The sequence below is a fragment of the Anolis sagrei genome, chromosome 1 (genome assembly GCF_037176765.1).
Source record: "Anolis sagrei isolate rAnoSag1 chromosome 1, rAnoSag1.mat, whole genome shotgun sequence".
Classification (NCBI taxonomy): domain Eukaryota; kingdom Metazoa; phylum Chordata; class Lepidosauria; order Squamata; family Dactyloidae; genus Anolis; species Anolis sagrei.
The window spans coordinates 276,833,332-276,858,317 of record NC_090021.1 but is presented as its reverse complement, the minus strand read 5'-3'; the positions used below and the strand labels follow the sequence as shown (position 1 = coordinate 276,858,317).

The 24,986-nt window shown below is 38.1% G+C and overlaps 1 protein-coding gene across 2 annotated transcripts in view; it reads right to left on the bottom strand.

Annotated features, from left to right (window-relative positions):
• Positions 1-520: 520 nt before the first annotated feature.
• PRDM11 (PR/SET domain 11) overlaps positions 521-24,986 on the bottom strand; it is a 54,999-nt gene continuing 30,533 nt past the window's right edge. Inside the window, exons 6-8 of one of the 2 annotated variants that reach the window (XM_060764192.2) lie at positions 18,319-18,506; positions 11,449-12,099; positions 521-10,668 (exon numbers count right to left, since the gene is read on the bottom strand). In XM_060764192.2, coding sequence (XP_060620175.2) covers positions 8,507-10,668; positions 11,449-12,099; positions 18,319-18,506 — 3,001 coding nt within the window. In that variant the 3' untranslated portion in view covers positions 521-8,506. The remainder of the gene's footprint in view (positions 10,669-11,448; positions 12,100-18,318; positions 18,507-24,986) is intronic. The other variant, XM_060764199.2, reaches the window with a different exon arrangement.

Below are 24,986 nucleotides of genomic sequence, written 5' to 3'. Positions count from 1 at the left end.
TACAAGCTGAAAAAAACCCCTGCAATCACTGTTCTAGACAGCCAGTATATTCAATAAACACAGTGAACATGGGATCGTAGAGCCACATTCTTCTTATTCAGTGCTAACAATAAGGAACCACTCTTGTTGACTGCCAACTAATATCTATACCACCACTCATCCCCATGAAGGAGAAGCAGTGATTTACTTGGAGGGAAAAGAAGCTCATCAAGAAGCTGTCGCCCATTTGCCGTCGCCCTGGCTGCCCCCATTGTTTGTATGTGACATGGGAAGCCTCCTATGTTGTCGCTGTGGTGGCATACATCGAGTCTCCTTCCTTTTACCATGGAGCCCCGCTAAAGTTGCTATGCATAATGGGATGGGAACCAGTGGGTTCCATGGCCAAAGAGAAGGGGAACTGGCATTGCCACCAAATTCAGCCCCCTCTGGTGAGGTTGAAAGTCTCTCAAACAGCGTCTGTAGCTTCACGCTTAAAATAAAAGATGACATTTTGACATAAATAATGCCTTATACATCTTGATAAATTGAAGGTTTTTTTATTAATAATCATCTTACATTACAAGTATGATGTATGACAAAAGCCAAGTTCTCGTGTACATACTGATATATCAACATAGCTCTATTCGTATCCAGTGTCCTAGCCCCTCTCACACAGGTACTATAAAGCATAGTCCGTAAAATAATAACATTTTAAACATTGTCAGAAAAAGTGTGATATTAACATTTTAATACATATGTAATAATAGATTTCTAAATTGTTCCTCCCCCTCCCCTCCTTTACATGTGTGCATGGTCAAACGAACTGTTTGAGACTGGGGTTGTGAGGGGAAGGGGTGAGGGGAAGGCCAAACACGAGGAGGTATTTCCATCCCCTTGATGCTTCTGAGTTATGCAAGGGTGCCTGAAGAGGAGAAATCCAGCAGCCCTCCTTGTTGCATTTATACAATTAGAGTTTGTGTGATACGCCTCCCCAGTGTGGGCTGGGGCAGCTTTTCTGTACATGAGGTGCAGTGCTTGAGGGATTTCAATACAGAGTGAGAGTGCTTTGTTGGCAGCATGCGGGCCAGAGAAGAGTCCAGTAGCCATGAGAAGGTAAAACTGTTCATGAGGTTGATCCTGAGGAAAACATTTTCTAGGTAGCTGTTCTTGTATGGATTGACACTCTACAATCCTGAAGCGTTTCAGGTAGGCCTGGTTTGTAACTGAGGTGGGTTTCCAGAGTTGTGTGGTGGCAACGCCCTGATGTATCACAAGAAGATAAACAAACCTCCATTTCCAGAGGTATGTGGCACAAGTTCGCTCAACATAAAGCTGCACAACACCAGTGCAAGTAGTCACTTGATTGAAGGAAAACCGTTTCTACATTTTCCAAAAAAATCCTCCCAATGATCAGAGTAATTGTAACAACAAAACTTGCATAAAATATTACATAGTGCCTGGATGCTTGAAGTCTGAATGTTTTATCCCTCCCCCCCCCCAAAAAAAACAAACAAACAAACAAACATATTTTGGGATACCTGTCTTACCAACAGAAAACAATTTTCAGCTGCAGAATCAAAATGGCTTTGTCGAAACCTGGGCAAAGAAAGGGAAAGTTCAGCTCAAAGACCTCCCAGCATGTATTTCACAAAGGAATGATCAATGAAAATGGTGGTTGGATCTGCAACAAATGTATGATTTTGTTAGTCATAGTTTTAAAGGATAACATCACATCAACAGTGTTTTTGTCAGAGTGGTTCAGTTGTAATGCCTCAAGCCAGAACTACTGAAATGAATTCAGCATTCAGGATAGTGTTTGCCATCTGATGACTTCAGTTCATTGTTCATTCTGAAGCCATTTGAATGGCCAATCAATTTACCTTCAACAATGAAAAATTGTATTTTCTTAAAAAGTGTAAGCAAAGAGTATACTAGTAGTGAAGGTACAGCAATACAACTGCACATACAGGGAACATCTGTGGCATGACTCCCCAGCTAAATACATTCACCTTTTAACATTGCACTTAAACGTTTTCTTCTTATGCCAGATCCACTTTCCAGATACTATCTTCTCCCTCATTTTTGAGTCTCATTGTCTTTTATAAAAACAAAATAATCCAGGTTGCACAAATGTAAGTGCCGCTGAAAGTCAATAAGGCTTGGCCAAGTGCAACTAATGCCTGTATTCCACTCAAATGTATCATACCATTTCAATTTGCTAACTACAAGGCAATACCAATTAGGTACAGCACAAGCTGTATTTCCACCTGCAGTTAATTAGCAAAGAGGGAAAGTGCACAAGTGGATTGAATACATATTATCCAAAAGTGAGAACACAGGCATCTACAATCTACGTTGCAGCAAATGCGTTCACTATCATTTATCACAAGATATCCCCAGTACTGCTACAGAGGCATCTGTTAACACACTGTGAACCCTGTTGGTATGCCTTTCCAACCCATAGCAAAATACTTTTCACTAGACAACTTTCTTTCAACAGGCAAACACTGGAGTAAAACTAAATGCCACACCTCTAATTTTCTGTGCTGTATACCTGTCGCTTAAACACAGGGCCAGCCTTTGCACCAGAGCAGTCAGTTCTCTAAATCTATTTATATCTATTGAAAACATATAAATATATAAATATATAGTCTATTATATATATAGTGACATGTAGCCATGTGAATTAATTTCTTATATGGTGTGGTCTATATGAATTATTACATGGGGTATGCTATACAAAAGCTATAGGCATAATCTAGCCACTGATTTCAATGGGAGGATGAAGCTCATACTTAAGTTTCTCCCTCTGAAATCATGTGAGCATCAAAATGCTCAGCCTTAGTCAGATCATGTCCAGTGAGAGGGCAACCCAGAGAAAGTTGGTTGAACCAAAATCCACCTGAAAGCAATAGGATTTAAAAGCTCAAGTCCCATGGATTTCTTTAGATTGCACCTTTTGGGGAATCAGTATTACATATATACACCAGGTTTCAAAGAGACACGTTCTAACTACTTACAAAGGGAAATAAGAATTGCATAGATATTACTGGTGTGAAAGTATTATTGGAGTGAAAGTACAATGGCTGGAGAGCAGAGTTATGTATTTCTAATAGTTGAGGAACTACTTTTATGGATTGAGTTGATTTTTGTTGTTTAAATTGAGGAGGGAGAGTGGCTATACTGGCTGGGGATTCTGGTAACAGCCATCTACAAAAAAATAAGTTCCAAGCAATGCAGTAAACAGGGGAAAAGTGGGCATCAGCTCTACTACACAAAATAGAAACAATGTTAAGTAGAAAAATAACCTGAAAGACTTTTTTAGAAGTTCAGCTTGTGCTGTAGGATCAAAATGTCTGAATAGCCTTTAAAACCCCATCCTGACAAAAATGCAAGGAACGGGCACAATCAACACAAGGATCAGTTTTGATGCAGAGGGCATGCCTCTATAAGAGGACAAACTTACATTATCCATGCATGCATCCTCACTGTGCTTTTGCAAATGTAGAAATAGCTTTGGTTTTCTGTTTAGTTGTGATACTCCCTGTTGAGTTTGGCTTTTGGCCCTACGACTTTGATTCCACGCATTACTGGTAGGTTGCATGTAAGATGATACAAGTATGTGTTTGGTAAGTTTCAGCCAGACAGAAGCATGCTGCTGTGATAGAGCCTGAATTAAAAGATATTTTGGAAATATGCAACAGAACTCCAACATGGTAAAAGTCTTAGTAAGGAGTTAAGGTTTACAGAGTGATATGCACGAATTATTCACAGAAACTGAAAACAACAGAAAAACTTGATTACAAACTGTTTCTTTATATTATTCAGAAATATAAGCGCTCATATATTCTTAACTATAATATATTGTCTGAACATAACAGGCTGATTAATTTGGTTTCTAAAGACTGGATCCTTTACAGATTGTCCATTTTGATCTCCTTTTCACTGCAAAAGAAAACTATACAATTTTTTGAGTAAGAACCATGCAAGCAATTATCCAATGGATAAATATCCAATTATCCAATGGATAATGTTCCCTTGTGCTCTTCTGCTACCCTAGACATCTACAAATACTTTAACAGCTGATGCCCTCTAGTGTACTTTATTTTCACTGCATTTTACCTGATCGAAATTACAACCAAACAGATAGCTAGAACATAAACAACTGAGTTTAGACAAATATTTGATCCAGTATAATTACCAAAAGTTCTATCTCTCCAAAAGTGACATGCGAGGGCAATGAAATCCTTCTTTGACCAACAACACAATCATTTCACTTGAAGCTTTATCGTGTTTCCACACACCTGGGCTATAGACATTCATGTCTCAGGAGCTCTTTATCTGATCTAGCATTGCTGACATGCAACCCACATATCAGATCAAGCTTAACCACACACAGGCCCCATCCACACTACTATGCAACACATTTTAAAACTGCATTATATAGTTTGAAACTGCATTATGTCATCGCTATAGATGAGAACACAATCACTAAGTCCTCATGACACTGCTGTCCATTATATGACTTTTTTCAATTAAAGCAAGAAACAAGCAAATACTATAATGCAGAGTAAAAGATTGTGTGTTTAATTCTTGGGCAGGCTCCAGTCCTGAGTGCTATTATATTTCTCCCCTCCTGTAATCCCCACCCCGAGGCTTCCCAAAAATCTGGTTTGGAGCATTTCCTAGCCCCAAGGAACAAATTGTGAATACACCATATAAGGCGTAGCTGAGGGAGACTAAAATTGCCTCAAAGGATGGTTTCCCTGGTTTGAAGATGATATGTTTGACTGAACTAGAGATTTACTCTAGGAATCTCTTTACAGGCAGTAAGCAACAACCAGGTGTAACATGTTTTAGAAGCAAAATTCTACCATTTCTATCAAATGTTAAAAACTTGGATTATGACTAAATCACACAGGCAACAATTCTTTAAAGTGACAATTTTGGCAACCAGCTGTGGAAATCCCTCATGTGTCCAACAGAAAGATATTTTTTGTAAAATTGCTAAGATAAGACTGTAGGTGTAAACAGAGTTATATAGTTTTGATCATGCTATATTAAGACATGAACAAATAACACTTTTTTAAAAACTGTAATGCTAGGAAATATAGAGTATGATATAGCCAAGGTTATTTAAACAAGACTGATTTCAATGCAAGTGGATTAAATACATAATTGCTTCTTTCACTTAAAATAATAATACTTTAAATTGATTAACTTTGGTGGATTTAGTTACAGCATGGCCAGGTTTTTTTTAAATGCGGATGTCTCTGAAAATCCTGAAAATGGAATAGAGGAAGATTGCAGGAAATTATTTTTCTGTTCTTAGCAATTTGTCTGTTTTATTATTCTCTCACACAAAGAATATTGTATAAGCATCCCACAGGTAATTTAATTGTGTGCCTCCTGAAACCCGTTAAACCTTGAGCATTGATCAAAACATGAATTTCCTTACCTAATTAGCAAACATAAACAACTATATATCTGTGAACATTGAGTAATATCTTACTCTTGTGTCATAATCCAGTAACAACTTGTACGATAGAAAAAGCATTCTTATCCAAAATAATAAGCAAAATAAAGTGTAGCTTACCCTAGCACTTGCCAACAATATTTTTTTAAATGTATGGAGTTTCTTTTGACATAACTTGTTTTAATATAAATCCTAATTTGGATTAAATCTGTCCTCTCTATCCAGTCCACCATAACACTAGCAGCTACGGAAAGAGAACTCTATCACGTATAAACCATATTTATATTTTAAAAATATTTTTGACCATAATTTGTTATTCAACCAGATCGCTGGACATGGCTAGACAAAAGAATTTACAGGAACTATAAAATGATTTTTCTTTTTAAAATGATTTGGCTTTATATAATCAGCCAAGTGCTATGCTCTAATTGAGTGAGTAACAATTACCTTTCAGTTAATATTGTTACTAGGTCGACAAAAACTAGTTTGAATGGGGATTTCTCTGTAATGTAATGCTGGTCTAATGTAAAGCCTATGGTACACAATTGGCTTTGAAGATATCAGTGTTCTCCAAATTACTACAGTTGTTGCTATGTTCAGAAAACTGATGTGGTATAATCCTTTAAAATGTGCTCTTTGTTGTTGTAGCATGCTGATATTTCTCATAATGCTATAGTTACAGTCAACAATGCTCAAAACTATGTGGCACTGCTATTTCCTAAACAATCTTCCTTCTTGCTCATCTTCAATCTCATTTTCTACCAGCAGCTCAAAGTGAGTAGTAGTGGAGGAGGAACTTTTGAAGTCCAATTCAAACTGTTGTCAGAGAATACAAGAAAACATCTTCTTCTTCCATGGTAGTGGTTGTGGGGAATGGGGTTCTGGAAAGCTGAATTGACTAAAGATGTATCTATACTAAGCATTTATATTTCTGTGTAAAAGTTGCTGCATTCTGTACCTCGTGCCATTTGCTCCCAGATCCTGCTTGCCTCAATCCATCTTCCATTCCTTATCCCTCCCCCATTACCCAGTCCTGTATATCAGTATGACATGACAGAAACAGAAACTTGCACTTGTTTTGTTCAATTAAGTTGGACAAATATTTGTCATATCATATCTTTCATGTAACCCATACTTCTCCTTAATCTCGAAATAGCCCCCCTTTATGATCCTTACACTGATGTACACTTGCTACAGACAACTCCTAACTTGTAGGTTTTCTCTTTTTTTTCTGGAAGGCGGGGAAAGCCATACTACCTTGACAATTGCATTTACTGTTATAATATTGTGGAATCAAGGCTACTTTCATATACCATATCAAGTTCCTGTATTTTTCTTTTCAGTAATGTGTCTGGAGTCCTGAAAGTAAGAACCAAATACGCATGAAAACAATGCAGGACAAACAAGAATTAAAAGAGATGCAGCAAAGGACACTGCTGTAGATATACCCCAAGAGAGACTGCTTTAACATGCTACATCATCACTTAAAACATACTGTTAAAAATAAAATTATATATCTATATAAATGAAAAGCGATAATCTAGCAGCAATGGTTCCAGAGATATCTTAGCACCAAGACCAACAGGAAGGGGGTGGGAAAAATGAGGATGCTGGGAAGGAATATAGAAAGGTTCAGTGTAACTGACATCATTGTGGTAGGCTTGTCCAAAACAATGCAGACTGGCATGAGGTTAGTCCCTCTGGAAACATGCCATCCTAGTAGTTCTTCGGGACAAAAGGATTCCTTCCATTCATTTCTGTGACCATCTAGCACTATTATGATACTGCAGTCAGCAGGACATGGCAAACAGTTGTGGAGATTTTGTGCTCATTTAGGCTTATTTGACCTGAAACACTGAAGTTAAAAAAAAGATATCTCCACAAATGCATTTATCATTTCATCTACAAATCACATTTTGTGCACCTGCCCAAGTGCATCCTTTAAAAGACCCCAAACACAGAAATATAGCACCTTTCATTTTCCTTTTGCCATACAATGGAAAATTAAACCTTAGTCAAAGGAGGATATGTGAACCTATCAAAGGACATTGCCATGTGATAACAACCAAATATGGTTCTTGCATTGATACACCCTGCCACAGAAATATCGCAGGCATTTCATTCACTTATATATATATAAAAGAATAAAACAGAAGACACAATCTATTTATGATTATAAAGACTGAGTATAAATAACATAAAATTAGTATACGTTTATTTTAAGCCAGTGTGTCTCTTTAACCTATTGTGGGTTTTGACTCACTGGCTATCTAGCTTCCACAGCAGCCCAGGTTTTCAGTAAAGAGTTTAATTTCTTTCTTATCCCCTATTATATAAAAATATAAATGCAAAAACAATCCCTCCCCCCAATTTCCCAATTTCTGCATTATGTTATTTTCATCTGAACATGCTATCAATATTGTAAGATATATGCCTTTGTTAGTAGAATTTTCACAGGAGATTTGCCTTAAGCTGAAAATGCCCACTGGAGTGTAATACCAAAAAGGGGGCATCACAAGCTGATTGAAAGAAATAAGACAAACAATCAAAAAGTTAACCAGATCATCAGAAGAATGGATAAGGAACCACTCTGACCTAAATTAAATTAAGGAGTTGGAAAGGACCTCCACGACTTACACAGAGGGCTCAGAAATCCCAGTGATCATAAGGAAAGGCGTGTAATGGCTCAACAGCTGACTAAAAACAGGGAAAAGGCAGAGAGAAAGCAGACATGGACACACAAATTATAGCAAGAAGTAGAGTGACATTGACCTGTGATGTCTAGCTTATAAATTGATCAGTTTGAAATACAGCCTATGGCCCCAGCATGTTTCTGAAGAATGAAATGTTGCCACCTACATTGCAGCTGCCACGGTTGAAGATGTCAGTAAATGTTAAGTGTTGTCTTTAAAAAATCTTCTTAGCTTTCATCTGATAAATTTTCAGTGTGGCATTTACATATATATATATTTCCATATAACATATCAAAGCTTAGAGTATTGATTTTTAAAAAAAAGATTCAACAGCTTTCTAAATGAGAGGCATTCCTTGTTAAATATCAGGATAAAATTCTGATCCGTGGTCCATACTCTGCAGCATAGGTTTCTGATCCAGGGAGGACATCCTACTAAGCATTTCTGCAGACAGTGCATAACTATTGCTAGATTTCTCTTCAAACCAACTATCTAATGCTCTCTTGGCTTCAAAGTTGGCAATAGGTGGTCCATTAACAGCAATTGTCAAAAGGTCACTGAGCTGTTCTAGGGTAAGTCGAGAACGATTGTTTTTACGCACTCGCTGAAGGGCGTTACGTCCTTTTTCACAGCAGGCTGTCGAAGTGGGAAGGACTTTGAGGATCTGGATTATTTTATTTAAAAGAGGAAATCTCTGCCTATATTTACAAATGTGACTGATTAGATCTTTAAAGCCATTTTTGGTATAATAATCCACCTTCAGTTCTCGCCACTCCATCAGCAAACTCCCTCTGGTGTCCATGCCTTCTCTGATGATGTCAGTGGAAAAGGTTGGCACTGCTTCCAGATGCTCAAATATTTGCACCATGTCTTCCCTACCATAGCTCATAAGCTCCTCTGCACTTCTTGGCCAAGTTGCAAGGTCAAACACCTGGCATGCTTTCACAAATGCCCGGGTGCGAGGCTCAAACCTTTGAGCAAGAATGACCTGGGTCTTCTGGCATATCTTTTCTCGAATCGACTGGAATTTGGCTTCAGCCACCCGTAGGTTTTTCACAGCAACACCGTTAAAGCTTTCACGGAAGTTCTCCTCAAATTCCTGCAAATACTCACCAGGGGAATCTGCTAGCCTGCTGATCTCTTGGATGGCCTCCTCTATCTTGTCATCCACTTGTGACACAAGGAGGTATTCACCTTGGAAGATGAAGGCAAGACGTGAAAGTACAGCAATTACGTCCAGCAAAAAGTATATCAGCTTAATCGACTGGTAGTCCATAAGGAACTGCAGGAGAGCCAAGGCAATGGCAGATGCATCTGCTCTTTGTGTCTGCCCACTGACATCTTTGAGATGGGCCACCACTTCCAGGTAATCCTTGATCAGTGCATTGAGGACATTTTGCTCCCCAATGATCCATTTGACAGCTCTAATGTCTCCCAAGAATTCAGTTTCCTCACAAAGAGTAGCTGCAGTGACTCTCAATTCACACATCAGCCTTGGGGAATAACGGTAAAAACTGAGCAACTGCTTTAGGTTGTTCTCTAGCTCCTCTAGGCATGGAAGTTCTTTCCCACTGATTGCATCCAATACTTCCAAGTGTGGCTTGTGTACCATGAGGGGTAAACAAAGCAACCAAGGCAGAGTTTTTCTGATTGTCATGTACATGTTAGCTCTAAGACTAGCAGTAATGTTAGCACCATCTATTCCCAAACCAACACTTGGCCTTTCATCTTGCAGTCTAATTCCCAAGGAGGAAAAGGCCCTGTCCAATGCTTGGATGTAACTATCTGTTGCAGAAAACCCCAGCTCTTGGAGAGAGAGAAATTCAGTGGCTGGTGGCCCATCACTGCTGATATACTGTACATAAACAGCAACTGTGTCAGCAAGTAGATCGTCACTCTGCCCATCCAAAATGATGCTGAGGAAGGGAGACTGCCTGACTCGTTCAACTAGGTCTTCTCTCAGAGCTCGAGCGATATGATGGATTAGGATTTGACAATCTCCCTCATTCATATACTGATCCACCACTTTGAGTTCACACTTTCTCAGTAGTTCTGCAAGGGGCCGAAAGTCACAATAAGGCCGACCTTCCATAGCTAAATGATAGGCTGTGTTGAAGAGCAAAGTCATATTGCGGCACATTTCTTCTGTCTTCTCGGGGTGCATCCTGAGCCTGTAGAGCTGCAGGCACTTTTTGTGGAGGTTGCTCTGGCTATGAAGTTTTATAGTGTGTATCTTAAATTGCTTAGAGCCAATGATAAAGGCTGAAGTCCGAGAAGATTGCACTGTGTACTGCCGGCAGACATGGCACCACATTTCATTCAGGGTAGGGGAGTACCTCAAAAACCAAAACTTTTTAAGCCATTCTTGCTTGAAGCGTCGAATTCTCCTGGTGACGGCAGACATCTTGGAGGGCTCATCTGTGGCTGTTATCATGTCGTTCGAGACTGACTCATCTGCTGAATCCACCTCCTGGTCATCATCCTCCATGATGGTGGGAACAGACATGATAGTTTCTGAAGCTGCACAAGGATAACAAACAAACAGAAAGAACAAGAAGTTTAAAGTAGAGTGCTTAAAAAATTAACATAAAAAAGTAGAAAGCTGCTACCTCCCCCTCCCCCACCGCTTACATGCAGTTGGGCTATATATCATTTTCAGTAAAACTAAAACTATTACTGTAACACATTTTGGTCCATAAACATTTTGAGACCTTTTCATTTTTAGTATCGTGATTTCAAATAGTCAAATAGCAAACCTCAGTCTCATTTTGACTATTTTCTTGTTCACAAAAAGCATAAATGAGATACACAATGGAATAAAATTTGGAAGTTCTTCAAAAAATAAAATACACTTCAATCAGCAGATTAAAGAACAAGGTCTTTTACAAGACTGAAAAGGGAAAAACCCATTATATAGTTCACACACATCATGAGCTATTACACTTCCTGCTTGATATAGAAAGCCAATCATACTTCCTGAATAACAGCATGCTATTATTTCTCCAGTAAGGGAAAACATCAAGAATACAGCAAACAAATTCCCTGCAATGGATTTTCTTTTTTATTGAAAATGCACAGATTACAGTAAAAAGAAATAATAGCGTTTCATCATTACAGACAGAAACTCAGAATTAGTTGTTTTACAGGACTGTGTTCCTGTTCCAGAGGCCCAACAATGAGACCACACTGAGTAAAGATGCTTCTCAGAACAGTAAGAGCTTGACATTGTTTAGACATTAATGGCAAAAAGGACTCTCCTTATACAGAATTTGCAGGATACTTTTATTGTGTGCAACCTACCTGTGGGATATGAAAATGCTTGGTACTCAGGTACCTGTGGAGGTAGTAAAGGCGGTTCCACTAACTTGCCAGATCTTAACATATTTAGTTCAGCCTGCAACTCACGAATCTTTTTCTTTAACCGTATGCAGTTGGGACATAATGAAGTTGTTGGGAGGCCAAGGGCTTCATCGTCAATTGGTGCCAGAGTGAGATCAGTGGGGCTATTCAATTTAAATGACAACGGTTCATCACCTTCATCTTCCAGTAGGCCAGTTTCTTTGGACACAGAGAAAGAGGGGCCATGGGGGACCTTCCACTCATCTTCATTTCTGCTCCCACTGTGATTTGGAGAACTGTGTTGCATACCAGTTTCACAGCTCTCTGAGGCATTTTGCTCTCGGAATCTAGAAGACTTTCTAGTGGAAGGAGCAGAATTTCTTGTGACCTTATGTTCTTCCATCTTAGTTGACTCTAGAGATGCTTCTAGGACATCTTTGAAGATGAGATCTATTTTCTTTTTCTTTGCTTGAGGTTGAGATACACCTTCTTCAAAGCAGCGTTTGTAGGGACTCTTCCCTTGCTTTGATATTGTGAGCTCGAGGGGATAGATCATTTCCATTTGATTTTCTGTGTTTCTTTCAGATCTTTCCCTTAGTGATTTTTTATCCCCTAGAAAGACAAATTAGGAATTGTGATTATCAGTGGGAACTGTGGAACAGTTCATATCCCAAATAAGTGATTAGAATTTTTTTGGGTATTTTCACTTACATGAATAATTAATGCTAAGGATACTTACTGGAATAACACTTCAGAAACTAAATGTGGAGAATATTTTTCTCAAAAAGTCAAGCAATATCTAGATAGCCATATAATATTTGGCCTCAGACATTTGAGAGAAGACAGACTATAGGCAGCTGTTTAATATAACTGGTAGCTTCAAGAATGAAACTAAAACGATCAATATGTTAGTTTGAAGAAAATGTAGTAGTAGCTTTGACTTGGTAAAAGTTATCAGGCAAATGGTATACAAACTCACAGATTCCAATGTGAAAACAATACAGATGAAAGAGCTTTTCATTCTTGCCCACAGTGATGTGAGACGTGAGAAAACAAGGAAATTACAATCTCATTTCCCATTTTATGTGTTAGCAAACTGAAATGGAACTTGGTGAATTCCAAAATTGGGTTCTGCTTCTAGTTCCACTAGATTGCTAAATGTTATTTCCTCTGTTAAAAACTATTTTAAAAATATACTAGCTATTACACAGAACAATGGAAATAGCCAAATATCCTTACCTGGAAATTCAAAAGATGTTGGGTTTGGCTCAATTTCCATCTTTCTTCTGTCTTGTTAATTACTCCAAACATCCAGAAACATGGTTGCTTTCCAAACAAAGTTTTTATCTCGTTCTTTGCAAATGTTTCATTTTAAAACACACTTGTGCAGTATCATAAATGTGATAGAAGTAAATATGGAATATGTGCAATCGACATTTGGAATGGCCCGGTATACGAGTTTGGATCATGTGATTTTATAACACTTTATTTTAATGTTTTATTAGGTGTTTTTTAATTTTTATATTTTCATGTTTAAATATTCTCTTATTTTAGGCTTAATTGTCTTATTGAATGTATGCATAGTTATATGTTTTGTTTAGATTTGGTTTTTATGTATGTAAGGCATTGAATTTTTTCATTATTTGTTGTAAACTGCTTTGAGTCCTCCCAGGGGTGAGAAAAGTGGTATATAAATATTGTAAATAAATAAATATTCTACATTCAGGCACCATTAATTCTGAACAATTGTAACAATATCTTCTGCTTGCAATCTAGACTAAGAAAGGTGTGAGCCTCTACAATTGCTTAGATACAATACAAAACCTATACTCCTAAATTTTAGCATTAAGCTAAGAGTTCTGAGGGTTTGCATCTTATAGTTATTTTGGTCATGAAAGGAATTAATTTTAATTAATTTAGCCTGTCATATCATCTTCAGCAACTTGGTGACAGATTTTTAACCATGCAGTCTAGACCCACATATTCTTTTCTCCATAGGGCCTCCAGGCAGGGGAAGCACCGCACCAGCTATGATTGATGTTTTCCCAAATCATTCAAAAAAAAAAAAAAAAAAGGATTGAGAGAGAGAGAGAGAGAGAGAGAGGGAGAAGATTCTGTTTCCTGGTAAAGGAGAGGTGGAGAGGTGGAGAAAAGTGAGCAGCAGGAAAATATGACTGGACCTCATGTTAGAAATAGACTATTCAGAACGAAAAGAGTGCAAGTAACAGAAAGAAACTGAACCTGGATGGAGCAGATGAAGGAAGAGAAAGAACATGACTGTGAGTAAGTAAAGGGAAAGATCACTCAGCTTCAAGGTAGCTGGGTGCATTTAGGGGTTGGGGGGGGGTGCTAGGTAGGTGATGGGGGAGAAACAGTAACTAGTTGGTGGAAGGGAAAGAGCATTGGGGCTTGTGACACTATGCTTGTATACTTACACAGTCCCATTACAAGTACTGATCTATTAGGATGGCAGTCTTGAAATCCTACTACAGCAATATAAAAAGTCAGTTCCATACCGCTAACTACTAGACTTGTGCATTTGTATGGAATTTCTATCCGTTTCTGTGTGTTTCATTCGTATGCCCCCATTTTCATTTTCGGGCCCCACTTCTGAAATTGGGTGCCTACATAAATGGGTATTTTTGGAAAAATTCAAAAAATATATGAATATTTCATGCCTGCCAGGGCTGCAGGCTCTGGGAGGCACAGGCACATCTCTCTTCTCCCCCCTTAACTGTGTAAAGCATCGGGGGGGGGGGGGACACACGACCTTACTGTAACTCCAGCAGCGTGTGTGGACACAGTGCATCTTCAGGGCTTGGCACTCCGCTTCAGGGCCTGCTTGCCAGATGCACTCTCCTTGAAATTCCCACTTTTTATTCTTTTCACTGGTGTTTCCGTACCAGAGGGGGGTGTACCATTCATGAATTCCGAATAAACAAAATGGTACGAAAACACGAATGAAACGGATGAAACAGTAACTAAGCCCATGTCTCCTAGCTACTATTAGGGCATAACACTGATTAAAGGCCTAGATTTGAACAGCATTTTCTTTTAAAATTTATTTTGGTTAATGTTCTAATACAATGTGATAGAGTACAGGAAGGCCCTCCATATCCATGAAGTATTTGTTCCTGAACTTCAGTGAGTACACAAAACCATATCTAACAATCCCTATTGAAATGAAGGATTTCTAGCCCACAAATACCATAGAGTCATATCAGAGGATTTTGAAAATGTCTACAGAAGACATATATTTGTGGGATGTGAAAAAATTAAACCATAATTACTTGTCCCATGGACACTGAGGTCGCACTGTAGTTAACACATTGGATTCTATTCAAGTTTTCAACTAAAAAAAAAGGTTTGCAGCATCTGTGAGTGTGAAAAATACATGTGAACATTTTGGGAAGTTTAAATCACCCAGAGGACCAAATGTTAAGTACAACTTCTCTAAAAATACATTCACATCCTTTGTTTTTAGCAGTTTTTAATGACCCAAGCTTTCTATTTGGTCAATTAAAAAGAAAACTGATCCTTAAGAAAAAAAAACTGTAGTAAGGACGTATTGGCTTCATATCATGTTTGGTGCACATACTTGCTATTATCATACACATACACAAATAACAGTGAGTCTGAGAAGAATCCCATTTAAAAAAATATATCTTTTACCAAGTCAAAGCATCAAAATAGCACTTGCATATATCAATGATGGCTCTTAATTATTCCAATGAGTTTTCTTTTCTGCCAAAAGAGGAACTCTTGGAATTCACTACTAGGTAATAGAAAACCACAAAAGCGATACAACCAGTTTCACGCATTCTGAGTAATATTTCTTTACCGCATCATTTACCCATCCAAAGATATCCTCCCATTTCTTTGCAAATATACATTTCAAAAGATGATTCGAGAATTGTGCAACATCTAGCTTTCTGGATGTTGTCAAACTGAACTTCCCATCATCCCTTATCAGTGGCCATGCTGAATAGGACTGGTGACATTGCAGTCCAGCAACTTCTAGAAGGCTACAACTAGACCACCTTTTTGTGGACATGCTACTGCAAAAGGGCAGGGAAAAGACAAATCTATGGTCCCGCCAATATATTTCAGTGAAGCAAAACAGAGAGCCAGCCTGTCAACCAAAACCTGCTTTAATCTGAATATGTTTTTAAAGGGTGGGTTAATTCTTTTAACACAGAGAGGTCTAAGATTCACCTCTGAGGTATAACCTCAGTGTTCCTTGGCTAAGGCATAACTAAATGACACAGAGAGAAATCAGGAACAAAAAAAGGGAAGATTACTTGTTCCTGCTGAGAGAAGGTATGGGTCAGAAAAACACCCAATAAAGTTAAAGCCTTAAAAATGGGGTTATCAGCAGTATTTTCTGTTTTCTGTATTTTCTGTATTAGCATAAAAGCTTACACACACTGCAAAGGATATCCTCTACTTTAGAATTCAGGGCATAAAGCTGCTCTGAGTCCCCTTTGGGGTGAGAAGGGTGACATATAAATGTAGGAAAGAAAGGAAGGAAGGAAGGGAGGGAGAGAGAGAGAGATTCACCCAGAATTCTACTAAGCTCCTGTAGAAACCAGATTATAGACATGTAGAGTTGGAAAAGACCACAAGGGCTATCCAGTCCAACCCTCTGCAATGCAGGAATACACAATCAAAGCACTATTTATAGAGGGCTCTATCTCACTCCAAGGTCGCATATTTATTGCTGAATAGATCCTACTATCAGGAAATTCTTCCCAATGCTTAGATGGCTCTGTATTCAGCATGACATCATTTCAAATATTTAAACATGGCTATTGTGTCACCTCTTAGCCTTCAATTCTAAACATACCCAGCTCCTTAAGCAAGTTTCCAGAACTAACTAAGCCTGGTTTTATGATCATATCTTGTTGCATCAAGTTTCATAAAAACTGCTTATCTGTAAAACAGCATTTTCTTTATTCTGAACTGAATTTTCTCTAAATTATATTGTGACTCAACATTGTCTAACATTGTAAAGAAGTGAGAAACCTCCATTATCCATTTGCTCTTTCATTTTATCATCACAGCTTCTACCAATCTGCTTATGTGCGATAAGGCCGTAGAGTTCCAGAATATATACATTGCCTTTCATCAAATGAATTGCAACAATTTCCAGGATGCCGGCGCCAGAATTACTATTTTGTGATAATTGGTTCAAGATATTCTGCTATTATGAAGCAAACACTGAAAGAGTAATTTTTATGCATGTAGAAATAATTATAGCTTCAGAAGTACTGCAGCATATCCCACAAGCAAAAATGTGGATGGCCCCAAACAAATAGCAGAATCAGTGTAGAGAATACATGTGCCAAATTGTACCTTTTCAACCACTATTTGCTTCCTGCACTTCTAATATAGTGGTAGATCTAGGCTCAATGCAGATATGGGCCTTAGACCATAACACATTGCTTTATGCTGAGTGATATCATACACCTGCTTAAGTTCAAAGTTCACTGGTAACAGACTTCTAGGATATCAACCACATGAGCATCTCAACTATCTTGCTAGAAATCTTTTAATATTGCTTTAACTGTTTTTGATTGGCTTTAGATTGTGTATTGTTATGTTATGTTTGGAGGCCTTGGCCTTTGTAAGCCGCATCGAGTCCTTCGGGAGATGCTAGCGGGGTACAAATAAAGATAATAATAATAATAATAATAATAATAATAATAAATCTTTTTAATTGATGGATAACATCAGAGTTGGAACCTGGGATCTTAATGAGATGCTACTCCCATTCAGCTACAATCCTGCTTAAGATGGTTAATACATAAAAGTAGTTGATTCTTTTAAAATGAATTATCTTAACCGTTTACACCATTAAAACTACTGAGTGGGCACGTTTCCTATGGAAAGACAGTCCAACAGATTTGCAACTCAGTAGTGCTCTCAAGTGCATTTTCAAATACTGTTTCATATTTCAGGAACAATTTGTACATGACATTTTTACAGTTCTAGTGCAACATGTTTTGCACGTGTGGAAATACCCAGTGTGTGGATGAAGCAATCAGAGGAGGATGGAAACTCTGCAGTTTAACTTTGTTCATCTACATTTCTCTCTCTTGCCAATATTGGTAATTGCTGGATTTCCTGCAGACTGGGAAAAACACATCTAAAGTGATTCTTGCACACTGGCCCTTGCTTGACCATGGGAAAAAAGAGAGCTGTTCCTGAGGTGGTATCCTAAGGCTAGTGGACATAGATATATTTGTGGAGTAGTCTGTTATTCCTCCTGAATACACAGACATTATTTTAAGAATGCCTGGAGTCTTTATCAGTGATAGAAAACCCTGGATTGACCCTCTCCTCACTCCAGATCTCAGCTATGATTATCTACACACCTTGCTGTATTTATTATATGGACCTGACCAGAGTCCTGATACACATTTTTGTCTGTTCCTCTTTGTCACACGGTAACATTTTTTAAAAAACGTTTTCCACTAGTATATCATGCTTAATATGACGTATTCAGGACCAGTCTTTTGCAATGAGACAAGTCTGACATAGAATGTATCATGAGACAGAAATCCAGTGAATCAAGGGACACTTCTTTCGAGGCGGCCTGTCTCCTGGTTGCTATTAAAAGACACTTGTTCAGACACATCTATTCACACATTAACTACCATTACTTTTACATTTGCTTCAATCAAAATATATGCTTGATGATACCAGATTTTTTAAAAATCAAAAGCCTCTTTGGTGTATGTAGTTTTCAAAAAGATCGCTGCATGCCTATCTTATAAGCATACCCAGATGGTTTTTTAAGCAGTGAAGAAAGGGATAAAAAACACCCACCTCTTGTGAGGTTTCTGTTGATGGTCTCCTGAGACATGCTGTGCAACCTCTTCATATAATCTTCACTGTACCAGACCCTCAGTCTCTCCCCTGGCCTGATGTCCCGACAGGTTCGGAAGTAAATCCTCTCACTGTGCTGGAAGGCCATCAGGTTCTGTTCTCTCTCCTCTCGGGAGATGGCCACATACCTGAGGACAAGGACGAGGCAGGCATTGACTCACTAGCAAGGCTTAATCGAAATTACACAAACCTCAGCCACAGTCGCAGCAGGGGTGACCTTCAAAGGAAGCCACAGATGCAGAAGTGTTGGATGGCATGAATAATGACATGCAAACTGACAGAGCTACGAGAAAATAACATGCACACCTCAGGAATGTTAAAAGATTTCTTAAATCTCATCTAGGCCTGTTGTTTCTGCTTGTGAAGAGACTTAATTGCCATTGATACCTGAAGAATATATAACCAACAAAAAAGTGTATACCTATTTGTAAAAAGTTTACAGTGGTTTAAAATACAATGAATGCCCCCCACCCCCTCCCAGGGACTTCTCTCGCCATCTCACTCTTTGAGCCAAAGGTGCTTTTTTAATGGACCACTGAAGGGAATTGCTGCTGTAAATAAGCCATTTTGACCACACACACCCCTTCATGAAGTGTTTGGGAGAGACAAACCCTGTACCATCTGATGCATCCAACAGAAGGATGCAGCTGTGGATAGAGCTGGATGTACAAGGAGTAAAAGCAGTTCTCAACCAGTCATGTGCTGCCATAATACCAGTGTAAAATGAATGGCCGGAGTACCCACCCAGTGAAACATAAGTTTTCACAAAATTAGTATCACTCCCATACCTTCAGAAAATCAGTTATCTTTACATTCACTAACCCAAAAATTAAATACGAGATTGATTGCTGTGTTCCTTCAAGTTGGATGAACCTATTATAACATTTTCTAGGGATGTTCTGGTCAGAGGTTTGCCTTTGCCCTCTTCTGAGACTGGCTTGCTGAAGGTCCCCATGTGGTTTCCATGCCCCACCAGGACCTTAAATCCTGGTCTCCTGAGACATAATCCATTGCTTAAATCCCTATGCCTCGCTGATAACGATGTTTAGATATGTACAATAAATTCTTATTACACAGTTTGTCATATTTCAAGGATCTCAAAGATACAATGTGTTACTTATAGAAAAGCATACATAGCAGCCCTTAGTGCTAGGACACCACTCTAAATGGCTTACAGCTACTTATTTTTTTCTCACAAACATCCTCTAATGTAGGAAAACTCTGCAGTAGCTAACTGGCTCCTTGTAGCCAAATGAGCTCAATGGCTGAATACAAATTTGATCTTGAGTCTTCCTAGTGACAGCCTGGCTTCCATTGTTACAAATGAAGGGAATGAGAAATTGAAGTTAGCAGTCATGGAAGATAGAATTGCTGGATCATGGTTATTCTGAAGCATAGGCTTCTCTTTAAGCTAACTTGCTAATGAAGTTTCTTCCAACTGAGGAGCAGGGAACTCTGCAGCATGCTGTCAATTTTCCCAATTTGCTCCAATGCAATAGCCTTAAAGCATACAACCTTGCCAGTTTGTGAACCAGTATTCCTGTTCTATGCAGAATGTTGTCAGTCTGAAAAAACAGAGCTCCTGTTTCTAGCAAAACATTCCAGAAAAAAAAAAAACAAAGCTGCTTAAGGCAAAACCTTCCATTTCAGGAGATGAGAACTCATTTCACTGCAAAATCTTTGTACAGTTAAAGCTGATCACAGATGGATGACAAGACAGAAAACTACAAGCTGGATGGCGAATGACTGAAGTGTACCCAGTGGCCAGGGGTTCCCCTCCTCTGCTCTGGTTCATCATGACATTTTCAGGTATTTGCATTTTTGTAATCTAAATGCTTAAAACATCCAGAAGGTTGGAAAAGTTAATTACAAATGAAACATTACAAACTCTCAAACATTCTATTTTTACGTAATAAATAAAAGAGACTGGCAGAGCAAGGGAGTGTTTCAGGAATTTAAGAGAGGTCTTCTGCAGATTTAATTGAAATTAATGAGGATTGCACATTTGTGTACATAACCAAATAAGAGAGGAGCAGAGGTTATGCTGTATTACTTCTGCGAAAGCAGGAGCAGCTCCTGGGAATAAATTTTAATAGCTGGAATGGTATTAACTTTTACCCACAATGTAATTTATCATATTTTTGCTCTGAAACTTTCATTTCTGCAAACATATTTTTAATCAAAGTGCATTAGGTCAAACCTAATACCAAAGTTTGCATTATAATTTACATTTTTGGTGGCAGAAATAATTAATCACAATGCTGGGGAAAAATAGTTTCCAAAGTAGCTACTACAACTTTTGAGCCATATTTATGTAACAAGCAAGAGAGAGCTAGAACAGTTTAGAACTTGCCATACACAAAATGAATATAATCACTTAAGATTATACATATACGGATTGGATTTAATTAATCAAACTTAATTATCTACTGATCATGGAAACTGTGTTCACTAACTCCTTCAACTTGGTACCTTACAAATATTGGAAGAAGTGTATGGGCACGCCAGGCACAAAGAACATAGCTGCTTTTGAATGTGTAATTTAGTTTTCTCACCCAGCTTCATTGCCATCGATTGCAAGAACAGAATGAAGGCAACCAGACAATGGGTTGAGTGTTTTATCATGCTGAGTGAAAACTCTCAAAACTCAAACATTTTCAAAGAATTTTAAATATCTAGTCATGTATACGTGGCACATCCCCAAAACCTGCTTCAGAAAAAGTGTTCAATACAAACTGACATAAATTCCTCATTGAGTATATTGTGTTGTTGTTGTGTGTCTTCAGGTCATTTCAGACTTATAACAACCTAAAGGGAAACGTATTACAAAGTTTCCTTCACAATATTTGTCCAGAGGGTAGTTTGTCTTTGCCTTTCTCTCAGACTGAGAGTGTGTGATGACTTGTTCAAGATCACCCAGTGGGTTTCCATGGCCAAACAAGGATTTGAACTTTGCCCCCCAGGGCTGTAGTCCAACACGCAAGGTCTTGTCATTGCATATACTTACCTATTTTTCCTGAAAATTATTTAATGCCAAAGAAGTGTCACTTGTGTTAATTTGATGAGCAGATAAATAATTGTCAAAGTTATTACATGTCTGATTTTGTTTAAGCAAAACTTCAAGGCAGACACATGGAAAAAATAAAATATGACCAACAAAGAGTCTGAGATGTAAGCATTACACATTTATTGTTAGCAAAAGTAGCCATAAAGATATATTTCCACCATATTTAAATAGCACCAAGTCAAGCACAGCAATATAATCAGGGCATTTATAATATGCCATATTTTTAAACCATCACATAAAACGAAAGGTTCCTAGTGGGGTGATACAAAAAAGCATTTCATATACCACATAAATTTTTTAATTGTGGAATGTATAACCCACTTCACTCGACAAAAGTTTAACATGCAAATAAATCTTGGTGGGGCGACTCAAGACATCAGTGGTGAGTTAATAATGGCACTTGCTTTATTCAATCCATGTATCATTAAAATGTATACTTTTCAGAGTTAATTAGCAAAATGAAGTTTTGTGACGCTAACAGCCTAATTGCTTTACTTTGGAGGTGGAATGCCTCAAGCATAAGACCTTCATTATTTACTTCACATTAACTTGCAATTAGCTCATGCTATACCTGGCTCAAAATCTATATAAATGCTTAATGGGGTTAAATCATACAATCTTGATATGTATCTTAGGTCACACGGATTCCTCTTTGATGTCAAAAAGCTTCCTCTGTGATAATGCGTGTAAAGTCAGTCTGGTCACAGTCTCACTATGTTTATCTTATGCTTGCTACAAACAGGGCTTTAAAGACTATGCTTTTCTGCAGTTGTCCTTTAAGGGCATTATCATTTTATATGATTTTTGTGGTGAATTATATTTTACATGTAGTAGCAGAAGAGGTGCAGGTATGGTGCACCTGCACATCAAGTATTCTACACTTTAAAGAAATGTAATGGTTATTTGATTCAAAATGTCCATAGAGGCCCAGCTGAGATACACTGGAGATGGATTTGAGAGTTTCCACATATCACTTTGGGGTGATAAGTGGAAACTTTTATCTCCATTTGCTTGTCACTATCTTAAATAGTAAAGAAAACAAGCAAATCTGTGCTATCACAAAGACAGAATTGCATCTAATATAACTGCCATTATAAATAAAACAGCCATTCCAAAGACATCAGGAGGGCAAAACTGGTGTTACAAAAGCAATGTTTGAGATTGCTTCCGCTGCTTTTGCAAAAACAACTCATTCCACAGTTCTCACAGGAAGTTTTTGATACAGTACAGCATGCTGTAGACCAGTGGTTCTCAACCTGTGGGTCCCCAGATGTTTTGGCCTTCAACTCCGAGAAATCCTAACAGATGGTAAACTGGCTGGGATTTCTGGGAGTTGTAGGCCAAAACACCTGGGACGCACAGGTTGAGAACTACTGCTATAGACATTAGATATACTGCAGTAATATTGTCTTGAAAAATTGCAGTTACATAAAAAAAGGCTGTCCAGGGCCAACCCTTCTTGAAGACGTGTTGTTACAGGTTAAATACATGATTTCAATGCAACCGATTTTCAGGAAGTGTTATCTAGATTTATTTTAATGTATTACAATAGTATATTACCTGAAATGAATATTTTTCTATGACTTTAACACCTGAGAACGTATATATAGGAAATTCAGTAAGAGGCCATTTGCTTGTTTTTTAACAAATATTTTTTATATAGTTGGCCTTCCACAGAATGGGAAAGACGTGCATTAAAAGGGTTTATAATCTGACAGCAGAAAGAGAGTGGGGAAAAATGTGAATTATTGGGAAAGGACTTTAAAATCTGGCAGCAGAAGGCAAATGAGAGATGTACATTGTTGGAAAAGAGGTTTAAGATCTGGTAGAAGAAGGAGAGACTCTGTTGTGGGAAGATAGTAAATGGAGTGAAAGGCTGACCAGAGATAGGGAGAAAAATACATTTCGTAAATTGCGCAATTATTTTAAGTGCAATAAATCATAAGGACAAGGAAACCAATCTGTATGCGCCTAGGTTTTTATTGAGGGAGAACCATCTGCGGCCCTCAAATTTCATTATTTATTATTAATTTATTTCCAAAGCATGTTCGACACGTTAGGCACTATATTTTCAAGCCTACTTTTGAGGTGCCACAATTTATATCACTCTTAAAGGGAACTCTGACGGACTTTCCCAATAATCATACTCAATAGCATTTCTTAATGCAACAGCAGTTAATGTTGTTTCGGGTTAATGTCAAGGGCACTAGCAATGGTGCTTTCTCTTTCGTGACCTAGTAGTCCGAACAAGAGGAGTTTGCTTGGGATAACTTTGGTTAAGCACTACCTTAAGTTCAGAAGGGCTTTCTGATGCTGTAGTCTGCTGGTTATCCCCCTGCCTACTGTTAGAGACCTGACCACTGTGCACATTTTGAAGCTCACTCTTCATTTTAGTCAAGGTCTGGCACATCTGGATAACCTGTCCAGTTAGATCAGACACATTCTGGCTGATTACATGCATGCTATTTGCCATGTTTCTGTGGATTGCTACCAACTCGTGACAAAACTGTCTGAATAAGTCATTCTTTGGCAGATGGGTGTCAAGCAGCTGATCACCAAAGCCACAGAAAGGTGGACTATGAGCATATGACTGAGAAGGCCTACTGGTGGAAGGGAAACATGAATTTGGGTGCTTTGATTTTTGCCTTTGGCTAATAAAAGCAGAGTGATCCAATAGAGATGAGGAATTAAGAAAAGATGGTATGGAGAGATGATCGTTTTTTCCTGTTTCCTTCTGTAGTGATGAAAAGCCATGTTGACACGAAGGGCCTGGGACTTCCTCAGCTTCATCGCCTTGGGGAAAAACACAAGAATACCAAATTACTTGCACGAAGGCATTATTTAAACAATTGTTGTTTCAAGACCTTCAAGTAAGTCCAAGATTAAGCTTGAGATTTTAGTAAAACACAATAGTTTTTTGTTTGTTGGTTTTTTTGGTTTTTTTTTTTTTTTGTGCAGATTCTAGTAAGTATAACCTCTCGTGTTAATATAGTGTTTTTAAGAAATACAGTTTAATAAACCATGAGAGAATTGACCTGGAAGAGCAGGCGATGTAATCAGGAATTAAAGATGAGAAGTCAGTTTAGCTGGGCCATACTAACAAAGGAAAAATAATAAAGGCTAGGCAGTATCAGTGGATATAATAAAGATCTCTAGAATTGTGCTTCTTGGGAGAAGCCACAGTTTCTAATTTCCTATGGGCCAGCACTAAATTTTATCCCTTTGGCACAACTGCTTTATTTCCTGTAAACTTGCCAAGGATTGGCTGCCAATGGCTGATCCATGGACTGTCACTTTGAATAGAAATATTCTAGAAAAATTGTCTATTAGATAATGTTAGATCGTGTTCATTTCTAGAATACTATTATGGTACTTCAGAATCTTTTTGAGTCTTCACAAAGTCTTTTACTTTAATTAACTAAGTGATTGTGTATTACTGCTTTTATACCACTAGATGCAAGGCAACTTTCTGTTCTCATTATTAAGAGAAACCAAAATAATGCACTTTCTGCAAATGAAGTCTCTGAAGAATACTCCTCAC